Source organism: Martes martes (assembly GCF_963455335.1).
Source record: "Martes martes genome assembly, chromosome: 12".
Lineage (NCBI taxonomy): Eukaryota > Metazoa > Chordata > Mammalia > Carnivora > Mustelidae > Martes > Martes martes.
In genome coordinates this window covers 30,918,735-30,943,597 of record NC_137900.1, presented here as the reverse complement: position 1 = coordinate 30,943,597, position 24,863 = coordinate 30,918,735, and the positions used below count along the sequence as shown (strand labels likewise).

Sequence of the window (24,863 nt, the reverse complement as noted above, 5' to 3'; positions counted from 1 at the left end):
TCCCGCCGCTGCAGTTGCGTTGGGGAGTACAAAGAGCGGAGGGCGGGCCTGACCCAGGGTTGGGGTCTGGCGCTGGCCGCCGAGGGCCGGCCGAGCCGCGCCGCTCCTTCGTGGGCCGCCGCGCAAGAGGATTCCGGGAAACGTCCGCCAGCCATGAGCCGGCGGGACTGAGCGCCGGCGACTCGGGAGCAGCGCGGCAGAGCGGAGCGAAGGGCGAGACCGGGGCTAAGGGAGTGCGGCTGCCGGAGCTGCTGATCGGGCGATGATCCGAGGCATGGAGGGGCCGATGGCGGACAACCCGCCGCAGCCGCCGCCCGTCATCTTCTGCCACGACTCCCCAAAGCGGGTGCTGGTGTCGGTCATCAGGACGACCCCGATCAAGCCCACGTGCGGCGGCGGGGGGGAGCCGGAGCCGCCGCCGCCGCTCATCCCCACCAGCCCCGGCTTCAGCGACTTCATGGTGTATCCGTGGCGCTGGGGCGAGAACGCGCACAATGTGACGCTCAGCCCCGGGGCCGCGGGGGGCGCCTCTTCGGCCGCCTTGCCCGCCGCCGCCGAGCACCCGGGGCTCCGAGGCCGGGGCGCGCCCCCGCCCGCAGCCTCCGCCGCCGCTTCGGGAGGTGAGGACGAGGAGGAAGCGAGCAGCCCAGACAGCGGCCACCTCAAGGTGAGCGGCGCGGGCGGGGCGCGGGGCAGCCAGGGCCCGTTAACGGCGCGGCCCGGGAGCCGGCAGCGGACGCGGCGGGTGGGGCGGGGCCGAGTTTAAAACGTGAGGTCGCTTCGGCCGTGGCGGGGGCGGAGGCGGGTGACAGGACGCTTACGTCACTGCCGCGCGCCAAAATCGGGTCCCCGCGGGGGGAGGCGGGGCAGCGGTCACGTGACGCGAGCGGAGGGGAGACGGGCTGACCGGAGGCCCCTAGGCAGCAGGTGCAGTGAGCTGCCGCTCAGTCTGGGGTCGCGGTGGAGGCAGGTCTTCTGTTGTACCAACGCTCGTCTGACCGCTGAGTCCTGTCTGGCCGGAGAAGGATTGGAGGGGCTGCGAGCCTTCAGCTGTTCCTCTGGGTGCAGCAAGGGAGGGGTTTGCTTAGATTCGGCTGTATCAGCGCAGATACCCCGGCCTTACTAAAGACGCCCTGCAGAGATGGCCGAAGAGCGAGAAGGGGCTTAGGGGAATCTTCAGCAGAAGCTGGGCATTCTCTGCCGTTCGTTCATCCATCGTACTGCTTGGCTAGTTGCTGAGAGCACCCAGTGGACTGGGACGCTGTTGTCGTTAACCTGGAATTGCCCGCACTCTCACATTGTTTAGAACTGGGAGAGATGTGACTACCTGGTTCTGGTTCAAGTCTGTACTTTACGAATCAGACAACTAAGCATTAGAGGGATTGGTGAAGGGACCTCCCCAAGGTCGTACAGCTAGGTAGTGGGAAAGCTGGGGCTATGGTCGATTGTTTGTGGCTCCTGATCCTGAAGCATGTATTCAGAGTGCTTCTCTGCTTAGTTATCTCTATAGACCGTGAGCTCCTAGAGGGAGGGAATCATTTTTTCTGGAAGACTGTTGAGCTTTAATAATGCGAACTCTAAATACTGAATAAAAGTGCTTGGTAAATATTTGTGTAATGAATGAATTGTGCAAATATAAGATTAATATTCACGTTCTATTTGATAAATGGCTGTGTCAGATAAGTAGTTGACTAAAGATAATCAGTGGATAAGTGCCTATATTGGTAAATATTGTATCTGTAAATCGAAACAAGTTTACCTGCAGTAGCAAAGATCTTGAAACTCCATGTGTTTTGAACCCTGAGGAAATTGATATACACTTTGTTACTAGTGGCATAATGTTAAAGAACTACAAAGTTATTAAACTGTTCTTTGACACCCTTTCAACTCTTGAAGGGGCACTTCAGTAAAAATTTGAAACAAATTTGAAAGAACAAGCAGTGTACTTCTGGTTCTAACAGAGCAGAGTGAGTTTGTGAAGGAAACAATCACTGTTGCTGTCACTAGGTAGCAAGATGGTTTAGTAAGATTGCTGGGTAGTCTAGATATTTTCCTGTGTTGAGATATTTAGCTTTTAAAAAAATTAGGTTTTATCATTAAGAACCATAAAAACATACATGCACAAATAATTGTGGAAGATTTTGCGTTTACTATTTTATAAATAATAATTAATTTTGGATTATATGTAATAGATAAGTGAAATTTATAAGTATGTTCTTTTTGGCCTAAAAAACTTAATTTCATACACCTTGCATAAAAGTTGCTCACATACTGCATGGGTTTGAATTTTAATTCTTTGTTGTCTGCCTCTTTTCAGAGGTAAAATATACCAGAAATTCAAAAAGTTTGGTTTATATTTCACTTTTTTTCTCCTCACAGTCATATTTAAGAATTACCGGATAAATTGATTTTAACTTGTCATCTAGTTAATACAAGAAATCCAGCTACAGCTCTAAAAATTCATTCATTCAGCTTTCCCATCTTGAGGGGAAAGGTCTGGAGTATACCTTTATTTAAGGATGTTAACCAGTTTCATTTGTGATCAGCACACTCTAAAGATAGAGAGTTCTATCCTGCTTTACTTTGTTTTGTTTCTCTAAAGTAGTTATAGTTCTTTATCTTTACATGCATCATGGGTGAATGGTGCTGTCTGAATCTTTATTTTATGGAAAGATGGGTGACCAGTAACCTGTTTCCCCCTAGCCCCTTCTCTCAGTATACAGGTTAGAGGCAATAACAGCTGTGAGTTTAAGGACAACATTTGTGTTTATTTATTGTCTATTTGTTGCCACTGCTACCAGGGGAGGTGTTAACATCTGAGACCCTCACAACCAAGTGTGAGCTCTTGCTTGCTCTCTTGTTTGTTCCTGCCCTACACTGCCTCCCCTGCCTGTGGGGAGAACATCCGTCATCCACCAACTTATTTAGGCCCCTCATCAAAAGATTGCTTAGCACTGTTGGGGTATAATTATTAGCACTATCTTCTCTTTGTTTGTAGAATTCCAGGAGGGGAGGGAAGGGAGCAAGTCTAATTTCTGCCATAGGTTATTTCCAAGCCTCTGCACCTTGTACCCTCTACTCAGACTATGTTCAGAAGGTTACTTTTTCACTGTGGAACCTGTGTAGTTCGGCTTCTCTATGCATAGCCTCAGATACCATTCGCTTTTCAGGACTTGACAGCTGCCTATCCCACCAACCCCTTCTGTCCCTTGTACACTGCACATAGTCTTACAAATAGCAGATTCATACAGATAATTTTGATCAGCACCATGTTAAACATGTTAATATAGTCACTACCATTTTTTGCCTGGCATAGCAAACTGCTGGGCTCTGTGTTGAGTGTTTTGAATTCTTTAATTATCTTGTTTACCATATGAACTTGGAGGAATTAGAGAGTCCCCAAGATTAAATTTAGTTAACATCATATGGTAAGTGGCAGAACTGATTGGAAGCTTCCAAAGCCCTTGTTCTCAATCCCTATGTGATATTGTTCCTGTATATATCATGCGTGAATTGGCTTTAGGGGTTTATTCTTTTTTTAGTATCAAGCTGATGAAAGCAGATTTAAGAAGTACACGCTATTTACACCTATTGTATCTCAACTGAAATGCTTTATGAGGGTACACAAAATACAGCAGACAAATGAAAATTAAGACTCAGAAAGTTGTGCAGATAGGTCAAGGTGGGGAATAGAATGAGGAAGCAGATATAAAGTCAAAAGGTATTTGGATCTAAACCTGAATTTGAAAGGGGAAAAGTGATGAATTACATTTTTTTCATTTTCTTTCTATATGCCTTCCTCTGAGACCTATTTTTCTTTTCTTTCTAGGTTGCATTTGTGCATTTTATTTGAATTTTACTTTGTGGGGGCGCCTGGGTGGCTCAGTGGGTTAGGGCCTCTGCCTTCGGCTCAGGTCATGATCCCGGGGTCCTGGGATCGAGCCCCGCATCGGGCTCTCCGCTCAGCGGGGAGCCTGCTTCCTCCTCTCTCTCTCTCTGCCTGCCTCTCTGCCTACTTGTGATCTCTCTCTCTCTCTCTGTCAAATAAAATAATAATAAAAAAAAAAAAATAATAATAAAATTACTTTTAAAAAAAAAAAAAAAAAAAAAAAAGAATTTTACTTTGTGTAAAAATGTGTCAAGGACTTTGTTTTTTCCATCGTCACATGAATACCCAGTTGGAATATAACTTTTTCTAAAATCTCAGTAAATGTGTATGTTATTCTAAGTGGCTTGAGAAATGACACAAATTTTATTAAATAACTTTTTAAAGATAGTGATTGACGTTGAAAACTCAAAACATTTATCATGTATTATTTCAGAAAACACTTTGAAATCACTAATCTACCTTCCAGTGGTACTGAAGTTCTCTTAAAAATTAAATTTAGCTAAGTATGCCAATATTTTTGGCAATTTAATCATTTTGCTTCTTTCTAGTAGCTTATTTCACAGGAGTTGCCACATAATAAATAGAATGTGTTGCTTTTTTTTTTTTTTTTTTAATATTTCATGTATTTATTTGTCAGAGAGTGAGAGAGAGAGGGAGAGCGGGCCCAAGCAGGGGGAGCAGCAGGCTGATGCAGGACTCGATCCAAGGACTCTGGGATCATGACCTGAGCCAAAGGCAAATGCTTAACCAACTGAGCCACCCAGGCATCCCTGTGTTGCATTTCTTGTTAGCTTTACTTTGTTTTATGAACCATCAAGCAGTCCTGACAAGATTAGTCTATTAGACCAAAGGTATACTTGATTGCTGATGAGTTAGTTAACACTCTGTTATTGTTAAAATGTACGTAGAAACATGGTTTTATTGCTAAGGCCAAAATGAAAAGGACCTTCTCTAAGTATCACAGCTTATTTTTGTATGTATAGTTAAAAGATGCTCTTTAATCATTTATTTAGGGCATCAGATGATTACTTGCCTTACTTAATTTTCTCAGTTGAAATGATACACTCAGTGAAGCCTTACCTGTTTATGGCTAGGATGTTGTATTATACTGTATTTTTTTTAGCTCTCTATTTCTCAGTGCAAATACATGATTTGAGCTGGGAAGCAGTCAAATTGTTAACTTTTAAAATACTCAAACCCTCCCCCCCCGGCCCCCCATTAAACATGCTTGAAAAAATATATTTTAACTAGGAACAGAAAACAGTAATGTATAACCTAAAAATTTTGATATTAACCAATCAGTTATTTCAAAGTATAATAGAGGCAACAGTATGTTTTTATGTATTTAAAAATACTGGAAGGGGTGGCTGGGTAGTTCAGTTGGTTTATCATCAGGTTCTTGGTTTCAGCTCAGGTCATGATCTCACAGTCACGAGATCGAGCCCCAGGTTGGCTCCATGCTCTGTGAGGAGTCTGCTTAGGATTCTTTCCCTCTTCCCCTCCCTGCTCTTTCTCTCCCCTCTCAAGAAAATAAATAAAATCTTAAAAAAAAAATACTGGGAAAAGATCTTTCTTAGCACAGGAGTTGTACCACTAAGGTTTTTTAAAAATTAAAATATAAATAACATACAGTATTATAGTTTCAGGTGTGCACTATAATGATTCAACAATTCTGTACATTTCTCATTGCTCATCAAGATAAGTGCAGTCTTAATCCCTTTTATCTCTTTCACCCATCCTATCTACCTCCCCTCTGGCAAGCATGAGTTCATTTTCTATATTTAAGAATCTGGTTTTTTGCCTCTTTTTCTTCTTTGTTATGTTTCATAAATTTCACATATGAGTGAAATTGTATGGTATTTGTCTTTCTCTCATTTGTTTCATATAACATTATGCCCTCTGGGTCCATCCATGTTGTTGCAGATGGCAAGATTTCATTCTTTTTCATGGCTGAGTTATGTTCCTGTGTGTGTGTGTGTGTGTGTGCATGCGTGTGCGTGCACGCGCTCATAAACCATCTTTATCCATTCATCTATGGATAGACACTTGGGTTGCTTCCATATCTTGGCTGTTGTAAATAATGCTGCAATACACATTGATTGTATGTATCTTTTTGAATTAGTGTTTTTGTTTTCTTTGGGTAAATATCTTAATAGTGGAATTCTTGGATCAGATAATAATTCTATTTTTAATTTTTTGAGGAACCTCTGTACTGTTTTCCACAGTAGCTCCACCAGTTTGCATTCCCACCAGTAGTGTTCCTTTTTTTTCTTCATCCATGCCAACACTTGTTATTTCTTGTCTGTTTGATTTTAGCCATTCTGATGAGGGTAAAATGATATCTCATTGTAGTTTTAATTTGTATTTTCCTGATGAATAGTAATGTTGAGTGTCTTTTCATTTGTCTCTTGGCCATTTGTATGTCTTTGGAAAAATGTCTGATCAGGTCCTCTGCCCATTTTTAACCAGATAGTTTTTTTGGGTGTTGAGTTTGGATAGTAACCACTTATTAGATATATCACTTGCTGATATGTGATGTGATGTGATGGCTTTTTAAGGCTTTTACTTATATATATATAATTTCCTCTCACATTTTATTGGCCAAAGGAAGTCATGTGGCCAAGTTGGCCTCATTGGTACCCACACATAGTGAGAGAGGGGCAGTGAATATTTTTATCTGCTGTAGTACCTTTCCACGTTCCTTTTTTTTCTTTGGTGGCAAAAAAAAAAAAAAAAAAAAAAAAAAAAACCACCAAAAAACCAAAATTTAGCATCTTAATCATTTTTTGGTGTTAACTATATGCACATTGTTGTGTAACAGATCTCAGGAACTTATTAATCTTGTAAAACTGAAACTCTGTATCCATTGAATGCCCCTTTTCTTTCTCCCCACAGTCCCTAGCAACCACCATTCTATTTTCTAAGAGTTTGATTAATTAGATACCTTATATAAATGGAATTGTATAGAATTTGTGGTGTGTGTGTTTGTAATGGCTTCTTTCACTTAGCATGTTGTCTTTAAGGTTCATCAAGTTATAGTGCATTGGCAGGATTCTTTCTTTAAGGCTGAATAATTTTCCATTGTTTTGTATATGCTACCTTTTCTTCATCCATCTTCCAATAGACATTTAGATTGCTTCCATCTGTTGACTGCTATGGAGATAGATTTTAATATCTAAAAATTTTTAAAAAATGACTTATCCTATAAGATAACTCATCCATGTTGAGATTGGCCTTTTCTTTCAAAGTGAAAATTGATTGAATGGAATTTTTCCTGGAGCTTATTATTATCCATCAAGGTTTTGGCCTATTGTTTGGAAACATTTGGAAGGCTTTAGGTTTTTTATATTGCAGGCAGTAAAAGCATCTTCATTTTGAATGTAGTTGTACATAATCCTTTTATCATTTTTCATATAACTTGTATGTGTAAAATTTAACCTAACCTGGGAAATGAGAAAGATTTTTTTCCAAGTGAATGTTTATTTTATCTTATTATTTTTTAAAGATTTTATTTATTTATTTGTCATACAGAGAGCACAAGCAGGCAGAGTGGCAGGCAGAGGCAGAGAGAGAAGCAGGCTCCCCGCTGGACAAGGAGCCCGATGCGGGACTCGATCCCAGGACCCTGGGATCATGACCTGAGCCGAAGGCAGCGGCCCAACCTACTGAGCCACCCAGGCATCCCGTGAATGTTTATTTTAGATTAGTTCTAGATATATGGGTAAGTTAAGATAGTACAGGGTGTTCCCATAAATCACATATCCTGTTTTCCCATTGCTAACGTCTTACATTAGCAGAGAATATGTGTTTCAATTAATGAACCAGATTGATACATTGTTATTAACTAACATCCATAGTATATTCAGATTTCCTTAGTTTTTAAGCAAAATTGAGGTGAAATTCATATAATGTAAAATTAAGGTGTAATTAAGTGAAATGTAGTAATTCACAATATTGTGCAACCACCACCTACATATCATGTTTCAAAACATTTTCATTACCTCAAAAGAAAGCTCTGTACTCATTAAGCAGTTAGTCCCCATTCCCCACCACAGGCAGTCTCTGGAAACCAATCTGTTTTCTGTCTCTATGTACTTAACTATCCTGGATATTTCATTAAATGGAATTATACAATATATGGCTTTTTTGGCCTGGCTTCTTTCACTTAGCATATTGTTTTTGAGGTTTAGCTACCCTGTGGCATGTATCATTTCTGTTGAGGAATAACATGCCATTGGCTATGTGTATGTATATGACATTATATCATACTCAAATTTTTTTTTCTCTATAGTGGCTGAACCACTTTACATTCTCACTAGCAATTTTTGAGGGCTCCAATTCCTCTATCTTTCTGCCAAAAACCAGTTTTATTTCCTATTTCTCTTTTTGAGTATAATCTAGTTGGTGTGAAGTAGTAATCTTAACTGTGCTTTAAAAAAAAAATAAATTTTTTTTTTTTGTCAAGCTTTATTGAGATATAATTGACCTCATTGATTTTGATTTGTTTTTCCCTAATGATTTTGGGCATCTTTTCATGAGCTTGCTGCCCATTTCTATAACTCCTTTGGAGAAATTCCTATTTAAGATCTTTACCCATTTTTTTAAAAAAGTTTTATTTATTTATTTTGAGGGGGGGAAGGGCTGAGGAAGAAAATCTTAAGCAGCTCCCAGCTGAGTGCGGAGCCCGACATGGGGGTTACTCCCACCGCCCTGAGATCAGGACCTGAGCTGAAATGAAGAGTCCGATGGTTAATTGACAGAGGCACCCTGATCTTTACCCATTTTTAAATTTTTTTTGTCTTTTTGTTGTTAAATTTTAAGAGTTCTTTATATATCCTAGGTACTAGACCCTTATAAGATATATAATTTGCAAATATTAATCCCCTGTTCTGTAAGGTTGTCTTCTCACTTTCTGGAGAAAGCCCTTTGATATGCAAATATTTTATAACTTTAAGGCCAGCTTATTTTTTCTTGATGCTTATGTTTTTGATGCCATATTTAAGAATCCATTGCCCCATTCAAGCTCATGAACATTAATCCTTGTTTTCTTTGAAGAGTTTTAGAGTTTTAGCACATTTTGGTTCATGATGCACTTTGAGTTAATTCTTTTTAAAGATTTATTTATTTTAGAGAGAGAGTGCACGTGAGTGGGGAGAGGGGCAAAGGGAGAGAGACTCTTTAAGCAGGAGATCAGGACCTGAGCCAAAACCAAGAGCTGACTGCTCAGCTGACTGAGCCACCCAGGTGCCCCGAGTTAATTTTTAAAGTTTATTTATTCATTTAATTAAACTCTGTACCAGTGTGGGACTCAAACTCATTATCCTGAGATCAAGAGTTGCATGTTCTTCTGACTGAGCCAGCCGGGCACCCCTTGAGTTAATTTTTTTAATATCATGTGAGGCATGGATACAACTTCGTTCTTTTGTATGTAGAAGTGTAGTTATCTCAGAATCATTTGTTGAAGAGACAGTTCTTTACCCATTGAATGTTCCTGGCGCCCTTGTTGAAAATAAGTTTGCCGTAGATGAGGGTTTCTTTCTTGCCTCTCAATTCTCTTTCATTGGTCTATGTGACTTTCCTTCTGCCAGAGCCACACTGTCTTGATTGTTGCTGCTGTGTAGTAAGTTTTGAAATAGGGACATATCTACTTTGCTCTTTTTAAATGTTGTTTGGTTATTTGGAGCCTCTTGTAGTTTTATATGAATTGGAGGATCACTTTCTCCATTTCTGAAAAAAAAAAGGCTTTGGAATTTTAATAGGGATCGCACTAACTCTGTACATCACTTTGGGTAGCATTGTTATCATCTGTTAAGTCCTCCAATCCAAGAACTGTATCCCCTAAGTTTTGATATGTTGTGTTTCTGTTTTCATGTGTGTCAAGGTATTTTTCTAATTTCCCTTATGATTTCTTCTTTGACCCACTGGCTGTTTAGACTGTGTTTAATTTTCACCTATTTGTGAATTTTCCATTTTTCTTTCAGTTTTTTATTTATAGTTTCATTCCATGTTTGTTCCAGAAGATACTGGATGATTTCAGTCTTTTAAAATTTATCAGTACTGGTTCTGTGGCCTAACAAATGGTTTTTCCTGGGGAATATTCCATGTGCACTTGAGAAAAATGCATATTTTGCTGTTTTTGTGTGGAGTGTTCTATATATGTGTTAGGTCTAGTTGGCTTAGGGTGTTGTTCAAGTCTTCTGTATCTCTGTTGACCTGTCTAGTCATCCTATCTATTATTAAAAGTGAAAGTCTCCAGTTATTTTGAACACCTTCTCCTTTAGTTTCTGTCCATTTTTGCTTCATATTTTGGGGGCTCTATTGTTAGGTGAGTGAGTGTTTGTAATTGTTATTTTTTATTGTTTATCCATCTTTTCTCTCCCTCTCTCTCTTAAAATAAGTTCTAGGCCCAAGGTAGGGCTTGAACTCACCACCCTGAGATCACGAATTGCATGCTGTACTGAGCCATCCAGGAGCCCCTCCATCCTTTCTCTTTTTGTGTTTTTGGATTTAAAGAAGTCTGTTGTAGGCAGCATATAGTTGGATCATTTTTTAAAAATCAATTTTGCTAATTTCTACTTTTTAATAGGCAAATTTAAGCTATTTGCATTTAAACTGATTACTGTTAAGGAAGAACTTACTTTTGGTATTTTGTTATTTGTTTCCTATATGTCTTATACCTGTTTGGTTTCTCAATTCCTTTCTTACTGCCTTCTTTGTGTTTATTTTATTTTATTCTTTGTAGCATACTATTTTCATTCTTGTTTCCTTTTTTTGATTTTTTAGGTGTTTTTTTTTTTTTAAGTGATCACCCTGGGAATTTCAATTAATCTCTTAGACTTAAAACAATCTATTTTGAATTAGTACCACCTTAGCTACAATAGTGTACAAAAACTCTGCTCCTATCCAGCTCTGTCTCTCCCTCTGTTATAATTGCAAATTACATCTTCTTATATTATGTTCCCATTAACATGGATTTGTAATTTTTAAAATATGTTTCACATTTGTCTTGTTTTAAAAAGTTTATCTATTTATTTATTTAAGCAATCTCTACCCCAGTGTGGGGCTTGAACTCATGACCCTGAGGATTATGAGTCACAGGCTCCTCTGATTGAGCTAGTCAGGTGCACCTGGCATTTATTTGTCTTTTAAATTATATAGGAGAAAAAGAGGAGTTATGAGCCAAAAATACAACACTTTTAGCATTTGTGTTTACTTATGTAATTACCCTTACCAGTGTTCTTTATTTCTTTGTATGGCTTTGAGTTTCTCTCTAGTGTCCTTTTGTTTCTGCCTGAAGAACTCCTTTTACATTTATTGTATGGCAGGTCTGCTAGCCATGAACACTCTTCGCTTATGTTTATCTGATAATGTCTTAATTTCTTTTTCATTTTTGAAGGATAATTTTGTTGGATGTAAGATTATTGGTTGACTTTTTTTTCCTTTCAGTACTTTAAACATGTCATCCTACTGCTTTCTATAGTTTCTACTGAGAAATCAGCTGTTAATCTTAGTGAGGACTCCTTGTACCTGATGAATTGCTTCTCCTGTTTTCAAGATTCTCTGCCTTTTGTCTTTTGACATTTTGACCTAATGTGTCTCAGTGGATCTCTTTCTTTGTGTTTATTCTTGAAGTTCATTGAGCTTCTTGGATGTCTAGACTTACATCTTACCAAATTTGGGAAGTTTTCATCCATTATTCCTTCAAACATTCTTTCTGCCCGTTTTTTTTGTGCTTTCTGGGTCTCCAATTATGTGTATGTTGGTATGCTTGATGCTATGGTCTCATTGTTTGTGTACCCCAAAATGTGTTTGATAAAATCCTGACTCACAAAGATGATGGTGTTAGGAGTTAGAGCCTTTGGGAGGTCTTATGTCATGAGGGTGGAGCCCTCTTGAAGGGGATTAGAGCTTTTATGAAAAAGGCTCCAGAGAGCTCCAATGTGAACACACAGCTGGAGGGTGCCAGCTATAAGTCAGGAAGAGGGCCTCACCTGTCTACACCGGTGCCTTGATCCTGGCCTTTCCAGTATCCAGAATTGTGAGAAATACATTTCTGCTGTTATAAGTTCCAGTTACCCAGTCTGTAGTCTTTTGTTTTAGTAGACACTTGATTTCCTAGAGGTGTCTTGGGCTCTTTCCATTCTTTTCTCTTTCAGTTCCTCAGGCTGGATATTTTCAATTGACCTGTCTTCAAGTTTGCTGATTCTTCCTGACAGTCAAATCTGCCATTCAAATTCTCTAGTGAATTTTTTCCATTCCATTTATTGTAATTTTTAGCTCCAGAATTTCTGTTTGGTTTCTTTTTATAATTTGTTTCTTTAAAAAAAAAAAAAGTTTTATTTATTTTAGACAGAGAGCAAGTGAGCAGGGGAAGGGGCAAAGGGAAAGAATCTCAAGAAGACTCCTTGCTAAGTGCAGAACCTGATGTGGGGCTTGATCTCAAGATGGTGAGATCATGACCTGAGCCAAAATCACGAGTTGGATGCTCAACCGATTGAGTCACCCAGGGACCCCTTTTAACTTGTTTCCTTATTATTATTTTCTGTTTGTTGAAAGTGTTCTCCTGTTTTTCCTTTGTCCTTTGTCCATGGTTTTCATTACCTCTATCAGCATATTGAAGACCATAGTCTTTGTCTAGTAAGACCAGTGTCTACTTCCCCATGGTGTGTTTCTATTAATTTCTCCTATGTATGGACCATACTTGTATTTCTTTACATGTTTAGTAACATTTTATTGAAAATGGGATGTTTTGATTATTGTAATGTGGTGACTCTGGAAAACAGATTCTTCTCCCTCAAAGTTTGTCTTTTTTGTGTCCTGTGGGTTGTAAATATTTGTTTTGTGAATTTTCTAAACTATTTTTGTAAACTCTATTCTTTGTTGTGTCTGTTATCTAAATTTCTGTTTCATTAGCTTGTAGTCAGCTCAACATTGCTAGAGATTTTTTTGAATGCCTGGAGCCAAAAATTGAAAGGGAAGAAACTCTTGACTTTGCAGAAATGGCTCTGTGTTATAGCTCTCCTTCAGTGCTTAGACTCATTACACCTCTGCCTTAGCCTTCATTTCCTGCTTGTGCCTAGCAGAGGATCAGTCAGAGGTGAAAACTTACGGTCTTATCAGGTCTTTTCTGAGCATGCTTCTTGCCCTAAGTGTGTGGCTTTCTTAATTTTTGTCTTTAGGATACCAGGGCAGTTTTCAATGCCCTAATTTCCCAAAGAAACTCTCTCTCCAGCTTTTCCTCCCAGGCTTTTGATGTGTCCTTTTGTCTCAATTGAAATCTTTTTTTTTTTTTTAAGATATTATTTATTTGTCGGAGAGAGAGGGGGAGAGAGAGTGAGCGAGCACAGGCAGAGGCAGAGGGAGAAGCAGGCTCCCTGCCGAGCAAGGAGCCCGATGCGGGACTCGATCCCAGGACGCTAGGATCATGACCTGAGCCGAAGGCAGCCGCTCAACCAACTGAGCCACCCAGGTGTCCCTCAATTGAAATCTTTTGCCCCAGGGGACAGCAAGTTATTATTGACCTTATAAGGTTTTTGTTTTTGTTTTTCTGTAGTGCATATTCCTTTTTTTTTTTTTTTTAATGATTTTATTTATTTATTTGACAGGCAGAGATCACAAGCAGGCAGAGAGGCAGGCAGAGGGGGCGAGGGAAACAGGCTCCCCACTGAGCGGAGAGCCAGATGGAGGGCTCCATCCCAGGACCCTGAGATCATGACCTGAGCCGAAGGCAGAAGCTTTAACCCACTGAGCCACCCAGGCGCCCCAACCTTATAAGGTTTTTGAGCAATGCTCTCTGTTTAACTGCTTTTCTGACCTAAGAGAGTTCTATGTTAGCTAAAGCAAAGACAAAAGACTTTGTGTCGGTTCTTTAAGTGGCTGTCAGACAGGTCAAGACAGACAAACCAAATACTTTTAGAATCAGGTCTGCTTTGCTTTCCCTGTAGTCAGGGACTAAGTTCTCATATTGAGAATGAAGGCTCTTTAAGCCCACTGTGGGCCCCAGGGAGAGGCAAGGGCAAGCAGTAAAAATGCTGCAAAGTTTTCCTACTGTTTCACGTTGCCTGCTTCTCAATTCAGTGTCGACTGAGTTGCTGTAAATCTCTAACTATTTTCTGGAGTTGTGATAAAGGTGATTTTGACAGTTTGTTCGATTTTTCAGTGATCTGTGGTGGGACGGGGCTTTGGAACTACCTACTTTACCATTTTCACTGATGTCACTCAACAATTTTAAAAATGATTTATTGTGCTATTTTACTTTAATGAATGGACCCAGGAAATTACATTAATGTTTATACAAATTGTTAATAGGATGGAATCCGACGTGGCAGACCCAGAGCAGATACTGTCCGGGATCTAATAAATGAAGGAGAGCATTCATCCAGCAGAATCCGTTGTAACATCTGTAATAGGGTGTTTCCACGGGAGAAATCGCTCCAGGCTCACAAAAGGACTCACACAGGTAAGTTGAGTAAAAGTAATACTTTTTTTGAAGTTTGGGCCTATAAATTAGTATTTTAGTTGCCTTATATTTCCTTATTGTGAAGTTTTTTCAAGCAGGCATTGTATAGTCCATTTCTTTTTTGGTAGGAAGAAATGGTTTTCTCAACGCTGGTACCATGTGACTTCTAAAGGTATCATGGTAATTAATCTAGTTGTCATAGGAATGTTACTGCTAAATTTAGTTCTGTCGTTCTACCTATCTGAATTTTACTTGATATGCCCTTCAGCTGTCTGTATAATTGTTAAAACTGACTTGTAGGCCAAATACTAAAACACCATGTGTCAAGTGTCTAGCAGAATTTCTAGAATCTTCAATGTGCCATCAGAATGTTTGGCCTAGCCATCTAATCTAAGGTGAAATACAATTTTTCAGAATTAAATGTGCTGTAGGTAACTATCCCAGGACTATCACTTATCTCTCTTTGTGCTGACAAACTGTACTTATATTTTAAATACTGGATGGGGTCAGGAAATAACAGATAGGGCCCTTGTTCTTTCCATAGAGAAAGTTGGCCCCCGAGAAGGAGGCTTTTGGTTCTAATAATGGCATTTAATAATTTACAGATGAGTTAACTGAGGCACCAAAAAAAGCAATGACCACTGCCTTACAACCTCCCACATTCTTGGGTCTAGGGTGACAGCTGCCAATACAGTAGCACATGTGGCTCTTGAGCACTTGAAATTTAGCTTTTCTAATTGAGATGGGCAGCATGTATAAAATGTGCTTAGTACGAAAAAGAATAAACTTTGATGACTTTGATATTGTTTACATATTGAAATTATAATATTTCAGATATATTGGGGTAAATAAAATATATTATCAGAATTAATTTCACCTGTTCCTTTTTGCTTTTGTAATGTGGTTACTAGAAGTGGTTCACATTATATTTCCATTGGGCAGTACTAGTCTAGATGGGCTTTTAAGGCTTAGTTGCCTTTTTTTTTTTTTTCACTGTGTTTATGGTCACCACCTGGTTTTGCTTTTTGTTTTTGAAAAGATGCATTTTAATAATATGCTAGAATATAGTTTTCTTAGCCAAATCCCTGAAAAAGGGTAAAGTTTTAATTTTGAATCATTTTAAAACTAAGGTGACCAAGAGGTTTGGACTTTAGGTACAATTCAGTAAAACCATTACTAAATGAAATATCTGGTTTTGGGAATTTGAGAATTTTTCAGATTTTTTTTAAAACTAATTAGTCTGAAATATCCCCAAATAACTGGTTCACAGGCCATAAAGTATGTGTTGCTTGTGCAGTTAAGGTTCAGGACCCTGTGGCATAACGATAAGACCTCTGAGTCTCAGGCCTGATCTACCGTCAATCTACAATGTCACCCCAGTACTTTTAGGCCTTGGCCTGCTATGCTGTATACGAAAGAACTGAGCCCAAGATCTGCATGGTATGGCTAAGCCCCAGTATGTAAACGCTTTGTAAGAGACTTTTCTCTTAACTATTTTAAATAACTCCCTGTATCCTGTGTTTTATTAATTTGTGTTTAACTATCATAATCATTTACTACATTTCTAAATAATGAGAAACTAGGGAGGACTTGTTAGTGTTCTTTGGATCATTTGGGAAGGACCAGTGCATAATTGTTAATCAAAGAAAGATTTAAAAAAAATAAGTTTAATTACGGTTGAACAAGATTTTCAAGCTACTTTCTCAAGCCTAGCACTGTGTTGTATGTATGAATTGCGATGGAGTACAAAGTAGTATACGTCTTTGTATCAGGAGAGTGCCGGGATACATAAACAACAGTGGATACTAAGTTCGCAAAGGGAAACATAGTTCAGTTATTTGGAGGTGACAGGGAGTAGGAGGAAAGTCACTGAGAGCCTACAGCACTGGGAAGATTTGAATGGGCAGAGAAGATTGGATTTTCAAGTAGAATGAGATGACAAACAGCCTTATGGAATGAAAGAATGGCAGGAGTGAAGTAAAGATAAACTTGGCCCTCTAACCCAGTAGCTATAGTGCAGTTATTAGGGGACCACTGAAAGCAGATCATTTTCACTTGTTCAAGGGGTGCATTAGGGTTTGCAGTGATTTAGAGGGTAGTTCATATGAAAAAAGCAAGTGTTCCATGGCATCCCTCCAGAAGTGCTGTGCAAGGAGTAGAGGTCATCTAGGGTTCCTTCCGGGTGAGAGGGCTAAGTGGGGGTGGGCGATGTAGCGATTTGGATCATGGGGAGAAAAATGACCGGATAAGCCAAAGATAACCTCAGGGCTTTCCACATGGGAACCTAAAAGCTCAAGGTCCAAGGACATTCTTTCTGTGCTTCCCTGTGGAAAGCTGCTTGGTAGCATGGAAGTGCTGCTGTTAGCATTAACCCTTGCAGCTTTGTAGAGGCTGTGACAGGTTTGGTGGTTGTTTGGAGTCATGACCTATACAGAGGTTGATTCTCTGTCCCTTTCTCTTCTCACTTTATTGTCTCAGAAATAATACATGATATTTGTCTACTTAGGTGAGAGACCCTATCTGTGTGACTATCCAGACTGTGGAAAAGCCTTTGTTCAAAGTGGACAGCTCAAAACACATCAGCGTCTTCACACCGGAGAGAAACCTTTCGTTTGTTCAGAAAATGGTATGGTATTAAGAGTAAGGTTTATGTAATAACTGGTTTTGAGTTAAAAGTGAAATTATCTTTTACTTGAGGTTTTTTTGGGAGGAGAGATTTTGATGTAAATTTTATAAAACATCATAAGCTCTCTTTCTAAATTGTGTTCCATGCTCATTTTCTGTGAAATGATTGATTTATAAATAAAATACTCTTTTAAGATGAAAATCTTCAAGGCCAGTTAAAAAGGCACCTGGGTGGCTCGGTCAGCAGAGCATGTGACTCTTGCTCTTGGCTTTGGGAGTTTGAGCCCCATGATGGGCAGAGAGATTACTTAAAAAAATAATATTATATTTAGTTAGAGGTGGTAGAAAGATCTATAAAAGTAAATACAGTCTTTATGGTAGGGTTTTATTTTGGTTTTAAACTTTGTAACTAATTAAATTGAAGGAAACACATCATTGTCTAAATTTTCAATAAAGGGGGATGTTTTACCACCTTAGTACCACTGTTAGTAATTTCTTATCACTTTTCATAAGTGATTTTCTAAATCACATCACAATTTCTTTTTTTTTTTTTAAGATTTTTATTTATTTATTTGACAGAGAGATAGACAGTACAAGTAGACAGAGTGGTAGGCTGAAGGAGAGGGAGAAGCAGGCTCTCCCCACAGAGCAGGGAGCCAGATGCGGGGCTCAGTCCCAGGACCCTGGGATCATGACCTGAGCCGAAGGCAGCCGCTCAACTGACTGAGCCACCCAGGCGCCCCTCACATCACAATTTCTTGAGATGTTTTCCTTATGCATATTTTTACATAGTTATACCTGAAATTCAGTATAGTTTTGTGCTGTGGTTCTGTGGTTCTCTTGATTGTCGGTTGTTACAAATGTCTACACTCTTCTCCAGAAACCAGTATTGCACTGTATGTTAACTAACTAAAATTTAACCTAAAAGGAAAAAAAAACCAAAACAGGTGTTTACACACTTCCATTTGCTTAAGCACATACACAATGATGGCCTCAGTGTTGGATATTGAGTGTTTGGTGTTTTTTTTTTTTTAAGATTTTATTTATTTATTTGACAGACAGAGATCACAAGTAGGCAGAGAGTCAGGCAGAGAGAGAGGGGGAAGCAGGCTCCCTGCTGAGCAGAGAACCTGATGCGGGGCTCGATCCCAGGACCCCGAGATCATGACCTGAGCCGAAGGCAGAGGCTTCAACCCACTGAGCCATCCAGGCGCCCTTGAGTGTTTGTTTTCAAAATTTGTTTATTGACAAAAAGCTGAGAGGCACGGCTTCCTCAGCTAAAATAAAGCTCAATACAGCTTTGTTCATGTTATGGGATGTTTCCTTACAATAGATTCCAAGAATGGAATTCTTAAGTCAGAGGTTTTGACCATTTTTGTTAATAAATCACTTTCTGGTGGGGTTGATGCATTTATGTCGCCATGACTAAGAGGTGAAGGAATTGCTTCCCCTTAGGGTGGTTTTTCTTTTTTTTTCCCTCCTCCAAGTTATAGAATGCTAAATCCCATGGTCTTAATTTACTTTTCTTGGATACCAGGGAAACTGAACATTTTCCATGTCTGCTGGATATCCAGATTCTGATTGGTGTTTCCCTCTATGTTTTGAAGGCTGCCTAAGCAGATTCACCCATGCAAACCGCCACTGTCCGAAGCACCCTTATGCCAGGCTGAAACGGGAGGAGCCCACAGACGCTCTCAGTAAGCACCAGGCTGTGGACAACCAGGCTGCCGCCGAGTGGTTGGCCAAGTAAGGTTCTCTCTGCACTCCACTGCAGAATACCGCCCAGCACGTGGGTTGATGTGGGGAGCTTCGACAGTTCTCTCATTTTAAATAAGTTGCTTTTGTACACATTTTATAAAATAACGTGAAATAGTGCTTTATTTCCTTAAACTGCAGAATTGCTAGAAGGGGCACGAGGATCTGGTGTGTGATAGACAACAAATATATGATACTAATTAGTCTGAGCGCCCAGCCCGCAATTTATTATAAAAGCAAGAATTTTCTTCATTTCCTAAGAATGTTTTATGTGTATTGTATTCCACAGTGCAGCCTGTCTTCCTTTTCTTTGTATCACATATGTGCTGATTATTACTGGGATACAGGCTAGAGGTTCTTCTAAAGTAAAGTTCTACGAAGCACCCAGCTTAATATTTTTTTGAATGGCAACAAGGGGCCAGTATAAAAAAAAAATTTCTCCAAAGGTATTTTGATTTGAGAAGTCATTTTTTGTGTACAAACCAGCATGAGCTGTTTGGGACCCTCCTACTTCTTCGGATTCCTCTGCGCTTAGGATAAAGTCTGGAATCCCTCTGCTGTAGCTCTGCCTTCCCCTGGCAACGTACCTGTCCTCAGCTACGTCACCCTCCTGTGTGTCAGCACCACTCACACTGTGGCTCCCAGGCCTCTGCTCCCCGCTCCCTCTGCCCAGGATGCCGCTCCCTCTGCCCAGGATGCCGCTTTCCTCTTTATTTAGCCACTCTGCTCTTTCTTCTTTTCTTACTGGGGTCAAACATCGCTTCAGGAAGTTCTTCCCTAACCCGCTCAATAACCCCGAGAACAAACAAGGTTAGACCAACTTAATAGATGTTTTTACAACATACTGTGTTTTCTCTTTCGACACCTTCATCACACATTTATTTGTTCAGTGTCTATCCTCCCTGCTGGACCGGAAGCTCCACTTGGGGAAGCATTACCTTTGTCTTATTTACTGCATCACTTCCTCCCTCCTTCCTCCTGCCTGGCCTCTGCCACCCCATTAATTCTAATTTTGTCCAAGTCAGAAACCTCTTGGCCATTTTGCCTTTATCCTTCTCCCATCTACTCAGTGACAGACTGATGGATTCTACTCAGTGTAAAGTCTAAACCCTTTATTATGGCATTTGAAGTCCTTGATTGCCTGGTCCCTGCCGACCTGGCTAAGCTTCTTTGCCGTTCTCTGTTCCTGGTTGTCCTTCAAGTCATACTGAACTGTTTGCATGTCTTTTTTATGCCTTTGAGTATTGACCACATTTTTCCAGTTTGAGATATCTGGATTTCCTGAAATCTAGTAGTTGTATTAATTTTGTGTGTATGATTTTAGAAACTGTTTTACTGAGGTACAATTGACACATGATAGATTGTATACATTTAAAGTGTACAATTTGATATGTTTTGACATATGTGTACACCTGCAAAACCATCATCACAGTCAAGATGGTGAACATATCGGTCACTTCCAAAAGTTCCCTCATGCCTCTTTGTAATTCATCACTCCTGCTCTTCTCTGCTTTCTTGCTCCCCAGACAACAGTGATCTGCTTTCTGTTACTGTATACTAGTTTGCATTTTCTAAATTTTTATACATATGGAGTCATACAGTATGTACTTCTGTTGTCTGGCTTCTTTTACTCAATGTAATTATTTTGGAATTCATCCACGTTGTGGACTGTATCTGTAGTTTTTTTTTTTTTCAGTTTAGTTTTTTTTTTCTTTCTTGAAGTATAGTTGACACTCAATGTTACATTAGTTTCAGGTGTACAACATAGTGATTCGACAAGTCTATGCATTATGTTTGCTCTCCTCAAGTGTACTACCATCTGTCACCCTACAACTTGAGGTTCATTCCTTCTTACTGTTGAGTAGTAATCCATTGTGTGAATACACCTCAACTTATTTATTCATTCACCTGTGGCTGGGCATTTGGGTTGTTTTTATCTATTACAAATAAAGCTGTGTAAATATACAGGTCTTTGTATGGGACATTTTTGTATGATGCTACTGTTCCTTAAATATACCTTTCTTCAGTTACTTCAAGGTGGAACATTTTTTCTAGGGAATTATCAGTTGGCTATGTAATAGAAAAATGGTGATGTATCTTAAATTTTTGAATTAGTTCTATGTGTTACAGATACTAATCTATCATATTCTGTGGGTTTCAAGTTTCTCATACTTACCTCTTCAGAAGTCACCATCCCACTGTAATAGGATAAATAGGTTTCTAATGATTAGTCTACTTTTTTTTAAAGTTTATTTCTTTATTGAGGTGTAAGTGACAAATAACATTTGTTCTACTATTGTGTATTTTACTGTAGTCCACTTCACATATGATCTTAAAGGCAGCTATCCTTTATTGGCAAAAACCCATGACTAGGGAATGGAGTAGAAGACCCAGAACTGCACATTTTTGATTTTTGGAAATCTGAGCAAGTCCTCAGTTTCTGGATCCTGAACTTTTCCCTCTATAATGGGAAATACATGTAGTACGTGTGAAATTCCTTTATAGCCTTGTAAACTAAAACACAGAAAATAATACTGTGGTAAAGAATCTGTTTTCAAAAAGAAAAACATTTGAAAAGGTCGTGTAGACATACAGCTAATGTGCATGCGTTTCATACAGGTATTGGGAAACGAGAGAGCAGCGTGCCCCCACCCTGAAAGCAAAGCTCGTTCAGAAGGCCGATCAGGAGCAGCAGGACCCTCTGGAGTACCTTCAGTCTGATGAGGAGGACGACGAGAAGCGTGGTGCCCAGCGCCGGCTGCAGGAGCAGCGGGAGCGCCTGCACGGCGCCCTTGCTCTCATAGAGCTCGCCAACCTGACTGGAGCGCCACTCCGCCAGTAGCCTGAACACTGACTCTTCCACTGTACAAAAGTACTGCCCAGCGTACTTAAAAAGTAGATCCTTGGGCATAAGCTAAGCACCTTATTTGCTTATCATAGGCTGCTATTCTGTAGAAATTTATGAAGAATGTCATCGCCCCATAATATGGGGTGAGAGAGAATTGCACTTTTTTTATATGGTAATGGATTTGTTGTAAAGTTTAAAATATTTTGTAAATATGGGACTTCTAGTACAGGGTAGAAAAGGACATATTGTGGGAAGCTAGATTTTGCAAGTTTAATGCATTCATTGGAAGCAGTTCTCACAGGAAGCACTTTCTGAATAAGACACTTGTATGAAAAAACAGAATGGTACATGTAGCCAAAGAACGTTGAAATAGATTATTTATAAGATCATTTTTAACGATGTATATTAGTATGTTTAACAATACTGTAAACACTGAAGCAAGCCAGAAAGTATAAGATATGTGTGTAAGATATGTATTTTTAAATTGCAAAATAGTGTGCCTAATGAGAAGTGGAAAACTGACTATTTTGGAAGATGTTCTAAGTTATGGACTTTGGAAGAAAAGAGATTTTTGAGGATCTTGGTAAGATGCACAGTAGTTACGAATTTTCAGAATTGGAGTCCTATCAGTCTTATTCTATCTTTCTGAGGCTTAACAATTCACTATGATATTTAGGTTTGAAAAGCACTTGGCATCCCTATTATGTTAACTTGGGAACTTTTGCACATTGCATATTTCTCATTTGCTGAAATTGAGTGATTAATCTTGCAAAGTCTAGATAACTTGGTAATTTTTTTTTTTATTTTTTAAATATTATGGGCCCTGTAATGAGATTTGGCACTTGGATTTTATTAATAAAAGGGACATCTACAGGGTGGTTCTGTAGTGAACTGTTTTAGATCTTTTGTTAGCAAACACTAAATTTTAATTGTACTGCTTGTTTAGAATTATTAGCAAATGGAAGCCTCCTATTTATATTTTCAGTGCATAAAGCCACCTTCTTGCTTTACTTCAGAATAACATGCCAAGCTATTTTGTGTTCACTAAATTTAGTTATCAGTTAAACACTGCAGAAAATAGTAGCTACTCAAATAAGTAGGTTTCTGGAATAGTTTCAACTGCAAGTGTGTTAACTTGTGTGGTGGTTTTAAGCCATTTTTCCAAATGGATGAAGTTTTTAAATACCACTTTATGTACTGAAGCATAAACAGAAAAATTAAGACCTGAGCAGTTCACCTCCTTTATGTATAGGCATAAACCTCCATTATTTAAGCTTTTGTTTAAGCAGAAACTAAATGACATGCATAGCATGATAATTTGATAGATTGCTTAATTGGAGTAAATCTCACAGTAATAGAGGGTAATATGGGCTCTCCAGCGCCTTTTTTTTTTTCTTTTTTGAAGTAGTAGCCTATGGATGTAGTTTAAACATTATCTAAAATGTAGGCTTCTTTATCCAAAAATTCCAGTGTGTTGCAGTACACAGGTAGTTTAAAATACATAGCCATGGGGAAGGGGTGGTATGTAAATGTCTTGGAAAGAAGCAAAAGTGTGAAAGATGATAGTAACAAATAATGTGTATGAATGAGGACATACTTTAAAAATGTAATTCCTCTGTACAGTAAATTACAAATCTTGAGGGATTTTTTTTTTGTAATAAGAGAATTTATATTTGTAATGGTCTAAGAATTTTGTTTGTAATCTGGTATATAGAATTTTAACTTGGAGCACTTATAAGCACAGTAAGAGAGACTGTAGCATCAGAATTTTCATGGGTTAGGTTTCAGCATTTTCTCTAGAATTTTTTCTCTCAAATATAACTTAAATGAACTATGAAAAGCAACACTCATCAGTCTTGGGAAATTTAAAATTTGATGAACTTACCTAAAGAAGAAAGGGCAGTAAAATTGTATTAAAAAATACAAATACTTCCCAATTCATGAATAATAAAATTTAAGGCCTTCAAAAGTAAGGGGTTTTGTTTGTTTTTCTGGTCAGCTTTTGTCAACTATAAAAGTTATATTCACAAACATTTTTTATTTGTATAATTGGAAGTTTAAGAAATTATAACTACTTACTATAGAAATATTTAAAATGTTCTTTTTTGATATAAGCTATATACTTGGACAAAATACATTGGCATCTAAAATTTGAGGTGTGTTAAGACTGCTTTTTGTTTTAAAAATGTGGTTTACATTCAAATTTTTGAAGTGTTTTATGCTTCATATGGCTCAGTTGTAGTTTGGCAGAGATAACAGCATAAGAATAAACATGCTGTAATTTTAAAAGATGCTTTGAATAAAAATTTATTTTAATTTATAGTTTAAAGTACATTTTCATTCTTGAACCCTTTATACTTTGTCTTCCTGTCAACAGTATGATGACCGTAATATAAAAAAGTTTAAAAAGTAGAAATGTCATCTACAATTCTATATCCTCCCATATTGTTATTTGGTGTGTTTTATATTTCATTTCCAGTCTCCTTTTAGGCATCTGCTTAGCATAGTGAAATCATAGTATGAATTGCTTTTTCCTACTTTAAAATTATGGCCTTTTAGAGTGTACATATTAATTTAACTTCCTCATTTGGTTCATTGTCACAGTGTTAAAAATACACTGGTAGGGATAAGTATTGCCGGCTCCATTCTAGGCCTTACGGTAAGGGTGATCAGGGACTGCGATTTTATTTCACTTATATTCAGGATGTGTTGAATGTGGTCACCTCCCTGAGAAGCCACTCGGGGGCCTGTTTACTTTCTAAAGAGTCAAGCAAGTTGGTTTAATTTTGTCCTAAGTTATCTTTAGTTATATACTTACAATAGGCAAGGTTCAGCCTGTCTAGGCTTTAAGCAAAAGAATTCCACACACAGCTCTTCAGTGTGAGTTGTGATTTAAACAGAGTTAGGATGAGATTTTGACAGTCACTTCAGATCCTGGAAGTATGTATGTTGTAGAAGCAAATTAAATGGAAATATGATTAGGGCTGTTACTAGAAGTGAGTTTACTGTTTTGCAGCCAAAAGTTATTTGGAGACTCACTGGAAACTAAATTGATCTTTTTAAAGGAAATTATCCAAAATGACGTTAAGTTCAGAGATTTTGTTTCGGCTGGAATATGATTTTATTTTCTATTTCATTTCATCCATTTATTTTTAAGGAGGCTCCATGCTGGGCAGGGCTTGAACTCAAGACTGAGATCAAGACCTGAGCTGAGATCAAGAATCACCTGCTGTGGGGGGCGCCTGGGTGGCTCAGTGGGTTAAAGCCTCTGCTTTCGGCTCAGGTCA

General features: G+C 38.8%; 1 protein-coding gene across 1 annotated transcript; it reads left to right on the top strand.

The window, feature by feature from the left end:
- Nucleotides 1-262: 262 nt before the first annotated feature.
- Nucleotides 263-23,900, top strand: ZNF367 (zinc finger protein 367; the record flags this gene model as incomplete). Its single annotated transcript, XM_080820274.1, has 5 exons — nt 263-667; nt 14,198-14,348; nt 16,855-16,974; nt 18,581-18,719; nt 21,348-23,900. 5 exons carry the CDS (start codon nt 263-265, stop codon nt 21,568-21,570), a joined length of 1,038 nt encoding a protein of 345 aa, XP_080676400.1. The 3' UTR covers nt 21,571-23,900.
- Between the last annotated feature and the right edge of the window lie 963 nt (nt 23,901-24,863).